Here is a 13,920-nt window from a genome sequence, read left to right as displayed (position 1 = left end):
CTAAAAGACATGTGGTTCAGAGAAATACTCCTTTCCTACAAGCCTGTTGCTCTGACTTACAGGGAAGCAATTTAGAGGAGGAATTGAGGAAAAAGAATTTCAAATGTTCAATGCAGGCATGAATCTATACCACTGCTGCTGAGGGAAATCATTTCTCATTCTTCAGTATAAAAGAGGTATCATTTTAAACATTTTGTAAAAGTATCCAGGCACTTTAAAAAAAAAAAGAGAGAGAGAGAGATAGACAGACAGACAGACAGACAGACAGACAGACAGACACACACACACACACACACACACACCAATAATAGGCAAATCTGAAAGAAAGGCAATTCCCAACCAAGAAAAACACAGTTCTGGTGGTGGTGGTGGTTGTTATCATCATCATCATTATCATTGTCATTGTTGTTGTTATTATTCCTCCACGGCAGGACTCAAGCCCCATTGCAAAGCTCCAGCCATGACACTGGGAACAAGACAGGCATAAGACAAGCCATTCTCAAAATGGCATCTTCTTGTTATGATACAAACAATGCCCTTTTTAGTGCATTAGCTAGTGAGAGGTGCTAATTTACCACTGAGAATTATCTGTGCTCTCCTTCACAACCGTGTATCTGAAATAATCAATGAAGGGGAGTGTCTCGGAGGACGGGGTGTATAGGGAGGAGAGTAGTTACTTCTCTGGATCAAGGAAGTGATTCATATTCAATGACTATAAATAGTAATCTATTAAAATTACAACAAGCACGGATTTCTCTCCTGATTATTCACTTGCATTATCAAAGTTGGTTTGTTTGTTTTAAAGCTTTGGACCAGACAGGAGAAACGGGGAAACAGGATGCATCCGTGCTTTGCCAAAGTTGAATTTCATTACTTTCTACAATTCGCTGGCAACGTCTCCACAATATTTACTGAAATACAAACCAAATGTTTTCATCTGGACAAAAATCAAACTGTGGCATGTTAGAACCTCAACAAAAATTATTTTAACCCAAAAGCTTGCATTTTCTAATTTGGGCTGGATTTCTTTATGGCTTTTTCTCTGCCCTCCCTCATCATTCAATTCTTAAACACTAGCAAATAGACCGAGCGCTCTGCTCTTAGAAGAGCCTTTCTTTGCTTTTGTTTTTTTCCTCTGTTTTAGAAAAAGGCTTTCTCAGTACAGTCGTTTAGGTGACCCAATTAAGTGGCAGTGCCCAAGGAGTTGGGTTGTCTCCATAAAACCAGAAGCTATAAAAATAAGCAACAGTAACTACAGAAAGGCTTCCATGAATCTAATCCAATGATGTGCATGCCACTCTGATCCACATGCTTCTATTTTTACTTCGACATTGAAACCCACAATGCTAAAGGTCCTTGAAAAGAAGATACGGCAAATAGCACTGTTCCATCCCTGGTCTTTCTTTCTCCACAGTCACCCATCTGCAGATGCCCATGCAGAGCTTCCAAGTGCCATCATCCATGCTTATATTCTAGATGATTCCTCTCCATTTTGCAGCAATGACTTAAAAAACAAAACTGTAATTTAAATTTAAAAGATACTCAGATGGAAATGAGACATAGCCAGGTATATGCGGGGAGGCCTTTATCCAAAAGAAACCCCACCCTTAATGAGAAGCCTGTCAATCATGGGCATGCTAGCCGTGAAGATGGTCTCCATGGCATTCAGAGCTTAAGGAAGGAGCCCTAGTTCTGGAAGCTGGTTACAGGGTGTGAGTATTATATTTAGCCAAAACTGCTGTTATGACCAAACAGTGTATGGCAATGTATGTAATGGCACTCTAAACAACTCACAACAGAATTACATTAGGCTACTGCTTGTATGGTGTTAATAATGAGTCTTCAAAACAACTCCTAAGTTATAAAATTTGCCAATTCAGGCTAGTGAAATGGCTCAGTGAATTAACATACTTACTGCTTGAATTTGACAGGAAGGACCCCCAATGATAGAAAGCAAGGCTCAAATCACACAAGCTGTTTTCTGACCTTGCCTTGGGAGCAACTGTTACCCCCAATTAAATGGATGTAACTTTTTAAGAAGAAAAACAAAAACAAAACTTCTTCCCAAAGAATATAAATGGTAGATGGGCCAGGTTCTAGGTGAGTTTGAAAATATGAAATCTGTGGTTAGAAAAGACTGCTATAGAACTTATAACCCTGTGTAAGACTTTTGAGGAAAACGGCATGTGAGACAACTTTTGGACGAAAGGTACCTCTTGGGCACTACCCTAAATGCATCTTCATCAGGAGCTATCTATCATAATTGTAATATATAAATCCCTTGTGTGATGCCTGGGTTCTATTTCCATGTCTTGAAAGATAAAGAGATTCAGCACAATTCCCCTCACAGCACATAGACTGAATACTAGTCCTTTTACCCAATAGCCTCTGTACAGGTAGATTCACACAGAGACACAAAAATCACAATAGAACATGCCTCATAACAGGAACCTTAAAAGCCTTGTCTCATCTCCAAAACCGATTTCCTTCTGGTACATACAACAACAAAAAGTTCAACCACCAAGTGTGTGAGAGCATGTATGCAGGCACGTATGCACACAGACAGACAGACAGACAGGCAGGCAGGCAGGCAGGCAGGCAGACACACACACACACACACACACACACACAGTCAAATCCCACAAGTCTGTGGTCTTTTAATGCTAACTGAATAGACAACCAACACCACACAATAGCTATAACAGTGTTCAGCCTGAGTAGTTCCTAGCCATAAGATGATTAGCACAAGCTGAGAAGTGAAAATAAGTAAAGTTAGATTTTCCAACTTCCAATTACCATCAAGTCTGAACATGAATTTATGATTTATGCAAAGCCTTTTCAGACTCCCACAGACATTAAACAGTTAGTTGCCTACAAGGCACAGGCATAAGAGGCTTCAGAAAAACTCATTAAGATAAAATCTATATATGCACCAATAAAGCTCCTGACCAACACAACAGCAATGCTAGCACCATCCCATTCCCTGCCCCCATGTACCTGAATGAGTTCCAGAAGGCCCAAGAAACACTACAAGCTTCTCTAGTCACTGAGGTATAGGAAAGTATTCTGAGATGTACCAATGAAGCCAGGCCAGCCCCCTGGCAGGGAGAATGACTTGAACTTCCTGCAAAGCAGACAAGGTCTGAGGCAAGCTGGCCCTAAGCTGGACCAAACATCAAGCGCCAAGGTCACAAGGCAATTATAAAAGGAATCATTCTTCTAAGATCAAGAATTCCAGTGGTTCTGATTCCTTCATTACCAGCAAAGAAACTATGCTCGCAAATAAATTACTGCATCAGCAGAACTAAGACGCTAAGTGAACACAGAACATCAGACCTGAGTGACTTGCAGAAAGCAGTGGGAGGCAGGATGGCCAACGAAGCCAGCAAAGGTTAAAACCGACTTTGATAGTCTCTATGCTTAGAAACTAAGATGGAAGTCATAAAAGTGACGGCAAACTCATGGAGCCCTCCCTCTAAGACAGCTTGTCTTCTTCCCTAAAGACTATTCCCATTTTGCTCAGGATGCTTCACTAGTAGCAACCTCAATGTTCCTTGCAACTGGAGATTAATTACTTTCCTGCAGATAATTCCCTCTCATTATGGCGACTGCTAAATCATGCCAGACTGCCCGGTTCCAACTTTCCTTCTCAATATTCAAGGCCAGTGGTACAACGAAGAATGTAATCCTTCCAGGCAGGGACAGCAGGTATTGTCTGCTGGTGCCACTGGTTGCCTTCCTCCCATTACCTAAACAGTGTATCTGAGAATGCTTTTCAGACTTCTCTGACTGATCACCAATCTAATCCTGTCCTTTCTGCCACTTCTGTAAAATCAAGGTAAAACCAGCAAATATATCTATGCTTAGATAGCTACCTCTCAGGCTGTCACTGTGATACATCTTACACCCATGATCTCTAATTTAACCCCACCAACTGTGACTACAGAAACCAGAACATCCACTTTATACATGAACAAACAAGATGAAAGGGCCGTAAGTCAGTAACAATCCAGGGACGGCTTTATTCCAGAGGCCTAAACATGGTGTCCTAAAGCTTCAATCATGTTTCTGAAGTACTCACTGGCAGGACCATCTTCCTAATTCACCCACAACCTAGAGACCTGTTCGAATCCTAATTTATTCACCTTAACAACTGGCCTTCCAAATAACCAGCCCTGATTCACCCACAACCTGTACCTTGACAGAGATTTCTGCAGAATTCCTCCCCAGTCTCAGGACCTTCCAGCAAAGGTCTCTGATGCCTGGCAAGAGCCAGCTTAGCTATGCCTTCCCTTTCTGCAGTTATTCCATATAGCCCTACCCTGACAAGACTGTACACCTTTTACCATATCCTCTTTTACCCAACAGCTTTCCCATGTTAATCTGTTCTCTACTGTCTACTGTAGAAAGTTCAATAAATGTTGGCAAAGTTAGCCAGCAATGGAGTGACAGAAGACAGGGGAAATAAGGCAGTCATCCCCAAAGAAGACAACTTGCCTTCACGATGGCTGTATCAGAGTATGTACTGGGAACCGCCCTCCATACCTCCAAGGACATTCTTCACTCGGGAGAGCTAGGAGGCTGCACTCTGACAGCCATGGTCCTAAGAATGAACTGTGTGCTATGTATGGTTCATGAGTCTCCTTCCAGAATCCCTCATGGTTTGCAGTGCCCCATAAACAGAAAATGTAAATAAGAGAATCATTTAACCCACAATTGCTCCACTGCATTAAGCTCTTTTAAATCTCTTAATAATTATAGTCAGAACAAAGAGAGGAAGACAGAACTCATTAAGAATAATGAGATTGGTGACAGCAAAGGCAGCAATGATACTGAGTTGCTCCTCACAGTACACATACAGGCTCTCTTCCCCACGTGCACCCTTGGAAGATACTAATTATGCCTCTGGCAAAAAACATGTGCGCCCCTTCACAGCAGCTATTTAAAGATAAATGCACAGCAGGCGAACATTTCAGGTCCTGCTCCAATTGTTCATTCCACTCCACTTCCGTAAGAGGTTAAGTTCTAGGATATGGCATTAAGTATAGGAGAGAAACAAGTCTTGTTAGTTTGGCTGACAGTCAGTGTCTTGAGACTGGACCATTTTAAATATCTAAAGCTTTCCAAGAGAAATGACTATATGGTATTTACATTAACTACAGAATCCCTAATTGATAGGATCTCCAGAAACAAGGACTTGGTGAGAAATCTTAGGGGTTGAGAAACCCCTAAGGGGGTTCTCAAGAGAGCTTATCGTCTTTGGCTCTCATGTCATCACTGATAGGTAAAATAAACAAGGTTTAATGAACTCTAATCTTTGCCTTTCCCATGGCACAATCAGTTAAGTCTCTCCAATATTCCAAACTATTAAGGGTAATACCTGAAGCCTACATAAACAACTCAAGACTTTGGCCAAAAATATGCCTTGCATGTCTTTTATTTATTGCAGTCTTTCCTATTTTAAAACTGAGCTCACCATGCTGGGAGCTCCGGACTTCCTGCTCTCCCAGGCAGTCTGCTTCCCAGCACCCTCAGCTCACACTACCTGTATATCTCCATTTTTAGAGAGCCTAATAATCTCTCTTTCTATTCTTTGAGTAGCTGCGCATGAACACGCATATTTAATAAGACATACAGACAGACATGCAGGGTGGAAGGCAGGCAGGCAGGTAGGCAGGCAGGCAAGAAAGAAGGACTAAAAACAATAAAAGGTTTCCAAACTAAAAATGTTAAGACTGCCTAAAAAATGTTACAGATCTCACAGCTGTTTATAACAGCAAAACTCAATTAGACAAATTCCATAACTACCACAAAATTAAACACATTACTGTTTTAAAGAAATTTTAAGTCTATGGGCACACAGTTTTGCTTAGTGAAAAATTCAGTGAGAAATGTAAATAAGTACTTTGCAGTCAACGAGAATAAGAAATGAGAATAACACTTTAATGGTGCATTAAAGGATCACATTATAGAAACCATCCACACAACCCATACGTTTCAGAATTCAGTTTCCACTTCTTGTTTTAATGATGCTTCCCTCCACTGAGTCGAGGAACAGCATGCATCCTCCAGTTGCACTCTTTAGACCTATACAGGCTCTAAACTAAGATTTTGAAAACTAAGGTGACTCCCAGTTTTAATAGCTCAGATCTAACCTGTAAGAGAAATAAGTAGGAAAGGAGTCTAGTGAGAACCCAGAGGGTGTGTATGCCAGCTAAGACAAAGCAGAGCTGGTTTTGTTGTCTGGCTCTTTGAGTGGAGAAATACATTCACTGGACCAAATCTCACCTAAAGCTTTCCAGCAAAGGTGACTGCCTATAAGAGAGATGGGTCTCTCTTGTCTCAAATGTCTGCTTGGTAATTTTATCCAGCTTAACTTTATTGTGTAACCCTGACCAACCAGGGAGAATAGAGGAAAGAGGATTTTTAAAACAAAGTATAAAAACACATGGCACATATACACAGGTTCTGCTATGCTTATTGTCACTGAGACAGTCCTTAAAAAAAAATTCTTAAGATTCACATAACTGAATCCCATGATGTCAAAGTAACTTTCCTAGGTGGCTATGGTATCACATACATATAATACCAGAATTCAGGGTAGATGGGAAGGAGATTTCTGAGACTTTGAGGGAGGTCTGGATACCATCATGTGTTCCAGGTCATCCTGGAACATAATAAGACTCTTTTTCAAAATTACAGACAGTGGCCAGGTGGTGGTGGTGGAGGCCTGTACTCGCAGCACTCTAGAGACAGAGGCAGACCTGAGATTGAGGATAGCCAAGCCACATGGAGAAAATCTGTTTTGAAAAAACCAACCAAACAAGAAATGTCTCCAAATTTAGGAACCCTAGCTACTCTTGCAGATGATCCTTGACCTGGGTTCAAGTCCTAGCACCCAACACAATGGCTTACAACCATCTGTAACTCTAGTCTCTGGGGATACAATGCCTTCTTCTGACTGCACAAACACCAAAGTAAAGTGAAGTCTATGTGGCAGACACATGAACAATGAGTATTTTAAGTAAGTAAAAAAATTCGCAGAAGCAGCAACAGTGGTGGTGCATTATTTTCATAAAACACTCAGAAGGTGGAAGCAGGCAGATCTCTATTTTGAATCCATCTTCATATACACAGAGTCTAGTATGCCCTATATAGTGGGGCACTTTCTTTAAAAAACAAACCAAAAAAAGCCAAGAAAACCCTGGCTACAAATCAAACAACGAGATGTGAGAACACAGTGGTGCCATGTGTCCTTCAAGCTTACCTCGAAGGCAGAGAAAGGTAAGAAAGTCTTCTGTCTTAGGCTTCCTTTTAGAGAGGTCAGAAATTTGAGTAGCTGGCGGGGGTAGCAAAGGCTCCACTATCTTCACTGGAGTTGTGCTGGGACTATTCGGCTGAGATTGAGCAAACTTCCTTTGTGCTTGCAGCCTGGGCCTATAACAACAAAAGAAATGTAAAACTAAATTAAGCAGAGACTGGAGAATACAGGACCACATGCAGCAGTAAAACCATGATACAGGAAGAACAAACTGACAATCTTTCAAACAAACTCTTACCAAGTAAAGCTCTATGTCTCTCTCATAAACCACAGCCTGCATTACATGGAGCAATAAATCCACCTAAGGGACTATTGTTTTCTATGTAGATATAAGGTATGTGTTTAGTATGAATGTGTGTAGCAAATGAAAAATCAGTGGGGAAGTGGGAAGATCAGTTCAATGCTCTTGGACTCCACAGACTGTGGCTCAAAAAACAACAAGAAAAATGTATGAACCTACAGGGATCAGTGGCTCTCATACTAAACAGCATCCTATGTTTCACAAGTTCCTTCCCTTATTGTTTGCTGACACCGACTTCACCTTTATCTGTCTTCTACCTCCAAAAGTGGAACTAATGACCCACTTCGAACATCCTGAATTCAGTCATAGGCTGGGGAATGTAGTTCAGTTTCAGAGTTACCGTGAGAGAGCAGTAGGAACAGGAGAGATGACATAATGGGAAAACATGCTTATTGCCAAGTCTAATCCCCAGAACTCAGAAAACTGTCCTCTGTTCTATTATACACACTAAATAAATTCTTTAAAAAAAAAAAATGAAATCCTGAAATTTAAAAACAAAAACAAAACAAACCACCAAAAAGCAGATATATGTAAACCATCAGAATGAGAACAATCTTAGCTATGTTCGTCTTTCTTTAAATTAGCGTCTACATCTGCTAGATGCACACTAAAGAAATACATCTTAGAGCAGGAGCAAATCTCCACCAAGCAGTTTCATTATACAGAGCACTAAGTCTAGAGAGTCGCCTGTCAGCATCACACACTGTGATCAGACACTGTGAGGCACTGGTAACTGTACCAACTGTGCCCCAGTAAAGCACAAGTTTCCTTTGCAAGAGTGCTGGGAACCAATGTTATGTAAACAGTATGCTCAAAGCAGTGACATTTTTTTTTTTTTTTTTTTTTTTTTTTTTTTGGTTTTTCGAGACAGGGTTTCTCTGTATAGCCCTGGCTGTCCTGGAACTCACTTTGTAGACNCTCACTTTGTAGACCAGGCTGGCCTCGAACTCAGAAATCCGCCTGCCTCTGCCTCCCGAGTGCTGGGATTAAAGGCGTGCGCCACCACGCCCGGCTCGCAGTGACATTTTAAACAAACAATCTAGCACACACATTAGTCTATTTTACATCTGTAAAATAAATTACATCTTCTTAAATCTTCCAAGTTCCAACATTATGCTTGAGCTTCCTGCCTTATTTGTATTAAAAAAAAAAAAAATCCTTTAATCCCTTTAATCCCAGCACTTGGGAGGCACAGGCAGGCGGATCTCTGAGTTCAAGGCCAGCCTGGTCTACAGAGTGAGTTCCAGGACAACCAGGACACAGAGAAACCCTGTCTGGAAAAACAAACAAACAAAAAAAAGAAGAAGAAGAGCCTCTCACTTTTATTTTAATTTCCCTTCTTCTTCCCTTATCAATTACCCATCTCAAGCACTCTTTCTAACTACTGACTAGATTAAAAGGAAGCAATGTGACTTCAAGAGCTAACTGGACAAATGACACTGAAGTGGGGCTCACAAGGAATGGTCGAGCTCAGGTGTAGAGTCAAGTGTGCCTACCTTGTTACAAGTGGAGACCAGAAATCACTGGTGCAAGCTGGATGGTGGCCTAGCTTCAGATTTAGTTAAAGACCTACCTCAAAAGAATGAGAAAGCCAGAGAGGGACAGAGCAGGATTCCTGGAGGATTCCTCTGGCCTCCAAAACAGACCCAATGTCATTGGCACCCAAATGTATACCCATCAACACTAAATTAATTAACTAAGTTAAAGCTTGGAAAGGTTCTCCCAAAAATGTGGAAGTTTGACAATGACACAGGATTACTACAAATCTAATCCTTAAATGTTCCAGAAATGGGGAAATTCGACAATACCAGTATCTGTCATAGAAACAAAGTGCTTCTTTGCAACCAACTAGTTGTCTTGTAACTGGGGGCAGAGGGGGAGAAAGAAGCCATCATAAGTGACCCTGAAGTATGGTAACAGACATGTGCTGCTGCTTAAACTAATTTCGGGATGTTTCTGTTTCATTTTTACATTTTAATTTCAATATTTCTGTCCTCTTCAAATGGGTATTTACACCTTTTTAACATTATTTGTTTAAGTACAAACTTCAAAAGATGTGGCCAAAGTGCTTTATGTTACTCATGGCTCTTTCCATGTTTGCACCTGGCAGAAGCCACATACTAGGGACGACTAAATTCAAGAAACCATCTTATGTAAAAGCACATTGTTGTGTCTCTAGACGCAGCACGACCATATAGAGCTGCCCTGCTTTTCCAACTAACATTTCACCTTTCTAAGAAATTTGGAGTCAAGTTCTGAAAGAGATGGTGCCAGCTTTTTGCTGGTGATTTGATTCTTACTACATAATAAAGAGATCGGGAGTCCCAGAGAATCCTATGGAGAGTATACAGAAATGCTGCCAGCGTGTGAGTAAACTACTAAGTGCTTCCTGCTTTAAAAAATAGTCCACGGGCTGGTGAGATGGCTCAGCAGGTAAGAGCACCCGACTGCTCTTCCAAAGGTCCTTAGTTCAAATCCCAGCAACCACATGGTGGCTCACAACCATCCGTAACAAGATCTGACTCCCTCTTCTGGTGTGTCTGAAGACAGCTACAGTGTACTTACATATAATAAATAAATAAATCTTTAAAAAAAAAATAAAAAATAGTCCACAACTATCAGTCATAATGAAAACCAAGTAAACACAAAAGCAGATGGCAGCAATGGTCGAAAACCAAGTCACAATCTCAACCTCCACAACTATTCAAAGAAAAGACTAAAATGTTCCTCAGGACACTTTCATAAAGCCTATGAAAACCAAGGTATTATCTAAATAAAATAAGGCACCAAGGAATAATAAGGCCCGTGGAAGAGAAGACAAGCTCTAGTGGCCATCTGTGAAGACTTTGAGAGCACTGGTAAGAGCAGGAACTCAGAGTGCCGGGGTGCCTTGTCCTCGGGCAACACTTACCAGGTGCACAGTGGCCTTTGTCTAAAGAGGGGCATATGGAGCCAAAGCCTTGAAGTAAGCATAGTCACAAGTGAGTGGATGACTCAAAGGCAGGTGAGGAGCTGCAGAATGTTGTCCTATAACAAACATTCCGGGGGGAAAATCTGAGAACCCAGGGCTGGTGGAACGGAAGACCGGTATAGCCTTGCAGAGGATGTTACCCAGAATGCATGTACGGGTGCTGGAATCAACCCCTCCAACAACTGCCTAGCATTCATTTCCTAAAGAAAAGAAGCAGCACCTCTTACTTCACTATCAGTGCAAAAATGCTTTACAACAAAATACTGTTGGCCTAAGCGTGCTTCACAGTCATACTGCAGTGGTGGTTCTGAAATTTAGGAGAAGCAACAGGAATGAATATCCCACAGAAACAGTGGGCAGAAGATATAGCTCAGTGGTAGAATGCTTGCCTAGCAAGGGTAAGGCCAAAGGACCACTCCCCAGTATTAAAGTATTAAAGGAAAAAAAAAACTGAGAACAGGGCACAGGCCAGGAAAGCCCTAAAACCAACAACAGAAATAGTAAAGCTAATTTTTCAGTAAGATGCCGTCATTCTAGATCTCATAAGCCAATATAAAGTGACAAAATTTCATGAATATAAGCCAGTAGGAGAAATGTATGAACATAACTTACCTATGATTTAGAAATATAAAGAGAACAACATGTTACTTAAAAAAACTAGGAAGAGGGGTTGTTTAAAATATCTTAAAAACATCCTAGTTACTTGTTTATAAAGGTTACTTGTATAGAAAGGTGCATGACTGTTTATATTTATGAATAAAATACAGTGAACAGCTCCCAAAAGTAGAGATCCAAGCTAGTATTTCAATCTGGTATTTGGAACAAATGCTCAAAGTTAGCAACTTGTGTATACAATGCCCTAGGTGGTATAGAAAAAATAGAGAAGACAAAAGAGTAAAGCCAGGTGAGTTAAGTGCAGATAACATTCCAAAGCTGTTTGTTTGTTTGTCTTTTAACAGAGAAGTGAGAAGCATGTTAACTTTTAATAGAAATTGCCTGGTTTGTATCTCAAGTCACCTCAGATATTCACACACCCTGAAAAGCAGCAGTTCACCACCATGGTCAACCCCTCAACCCCTTCTACTGTCCTACTTAGGACTTTATTGCAGATTCATCTTTATGGCTTACTGAAAGACAAACCAGCATAAAAGACTTCCAAAATATCTTCAAGAATCAGGAGAATAGCACACTGCTGCCATGGGTCCACAACACTTATTTATTTATTTATTTAGAAGGCAGACAGTTGCAAGAATAGCAATCCAAGCCCTAGCAGAAAGAAGACCCAGGGTGGGCAAGACCGATAAAAACAATGTAAGGAGGGTAGGGGGATGCTCAGTCAGAGTTTGCTGCACAAGCATGAGGTCTTCCCTGAGGCTGAGCCAACAAATCCATGTAAATAGTTGCATTGAGAACTAGGACTCCAACCTGGAATCCCAGCACCAGAAGGCAGAGACATAAGAATCCTAGGGGCTGACTGTCAGCCAGCCTAACTCAATCAATAAGATCCAAGTTCTATGAGATGCTGTCTCAAACAGTAAAGCAAAGACTGGCACCTTAATAGACCTTTGGGCTCCATATATATATGAGCACACATTCACATACCCACATGAGCACATACACCCAATACATACCACAAATTCTTTTTAAAAATCACTGAGTGTATACAAACACAATTAACACTTTTACAAAAACAAACATCTCATGCATAAAGTTCTTGGGTGAACCCAAAGGGTCCATACACATTCCTTACCTCCTCCCCGTCCTTTCCCCTTTTTCTCAAAGATGGATATGAAAGTTTCCAGGTCTGTTTTCCATTAAGAAGCCTGACACAAGAATCAGAGTCCCATTTCTAGGTTTCCTCAGCCATCTATAATGCATTATAACCACCTTACTCTTGTGTGTATGCGTCTTGTGTATTGTGTGTATTTCTAGGGCAATAGCATAATAGCAACTCCTAGGTTGACTGAATGTCACTGCTGACAAAAATTTCTAATATAGTCTCCAAATCAAAAACAGTGTGCACACATAACAAGGGGAGAGACACCATGCATAGCCAGTACCTTGTTAGATGGACATACCAAAACGTTTTATTAATTCAATTCCCCCAACATTAAACTTGTAAGCTAGTAAATCCATTTATTTAGATGATATCCCAATCAAAGGGTAAGAAATAGGAGGAGATGATCTGTTTGTTCAAAAATAAGAAACTGCTTCTGGCAGATGCAGAATGACCAGTGGGCCTCCACGCTTTGTGGCAGTGTGGTAGCTGGCCCTGACACTTTGCCAACTTGCTGAAAGGCCTATTCAAACAGGAAAAAAAAAAAAAAAATCTGTGTTTCCATCCCCAAAATAATTACCCACTCTATTCTACCCCTAGACATACACACACACACTAGAAACCTGGCAGCTGCTCAAAGAAACAGAGTGTGCTCATGTGTGTGCACTAGGTTTGGGGGCAGGAGATACCATCTACCAGGGCAAGCTGCCCATCAAATTCAAATGCAAGTGCAGTGGCAGGCAAAACACACAGGCTAGCTATAAATGCCCTGCATGGTGAAGAGAATATAAATACATCCGTAGTAAACTCAGAAGCCAGCAAATACCAGGTCACCCACACTGTGTAACAAGAACACTAGACACAGATGATACTCCTGTAAGCATAACCCCATCTTCTGCTTAAACTGCATGAGAGCCCAACAATGGCAGACGATGGCCACTTGAGAAGGTTTTGCTACACAGAAGTCTTTTGCTGTCCAGCTATACTGATTGATAGACATTTTCCTTTTAGGGGGAGGATGGGCTTTACATATCAACAGATTACATAGTTTATGAAAAAGACACAGAATATTAAATATTTGTACTCCTTGACTTAATTAAATAACATAAGAGCTATTTAGAGTTTTAAGTTTGTTATAGCCAGATTTGCCTGGGAAAATCGCCTCCCAAAAGGTTTAGCTTGGATCAGCAGGTACCAGGAACTGGGCTGTGCCTCAACTAAGCTCATTTTTACCAGTGCGGGCCTTGATTTTCTCAAAGTCAGGAGCTGAAGCAGGACTGTCAGCTTCACAGTAGCCCATGCTACTGTATGTCAAAGACCCTGTCTCAAAACACATTAATTAAAAAAAAAAAAATAAAAACCTGGTAAAGATTAGATTCTATCTCTAAGCATGACGGGCAGGTGACCCCGGCATCCCTACGGGGACTCCTCAGCTAACAAGTGCTAGCTGAGAAAAGACTGATCTTTTCCCAGTGCCCAGTAGGAAACTATTGGCTCAAGATAAAGGTATGTTTTCTAACTGTGCCAGGGAACAGGCTAAAAAAAAAAAA

At 41.0% G+C, this 13,920-nt stretch overlaps 1 protein-coding gene across 2 annotated transcripts in view; it reads right to left on the bottom strand.

Moving 5' to 3' along the window:
* Jarid2 (jumonji and AT-rich interaction domain containing 2) overlaps nucleotides 1-13,920 on the bottom strand; it is a 184,813-nt gene that overhangs the window by 38,587 nt on the left and 132,306 nt on the right. For both annotated transcript variants that reach the window (XM_021180733.2, XM_029468328.1), the window contains one exon: nucleotides 7,268-7,437. In XM_021180733.2, the coding sequence (XP_021036392.1) occupies nucleotides 7,268-7,437 (170 nt within the window). The remainder of the gene's footprint in view (nucleotides 1-7,267; nucleotides 7,438-13,920) is intronic.

Source organism: Mus caroli, chromosome 13 (genome assembly GCF_900094665.2).
Source record: "Mus caroli chromosome 13, CAROLI_EIJ_v1.1, whole genome shotgun sequence".
NCBI lineage: Eukaryota > Metazoa > Chordata > Mammalia > Rodentia > Muridae > Mus > Mus caroli.
This window is presented reverse-complemented; position numbering and strand designations above follow the sequence as displayed.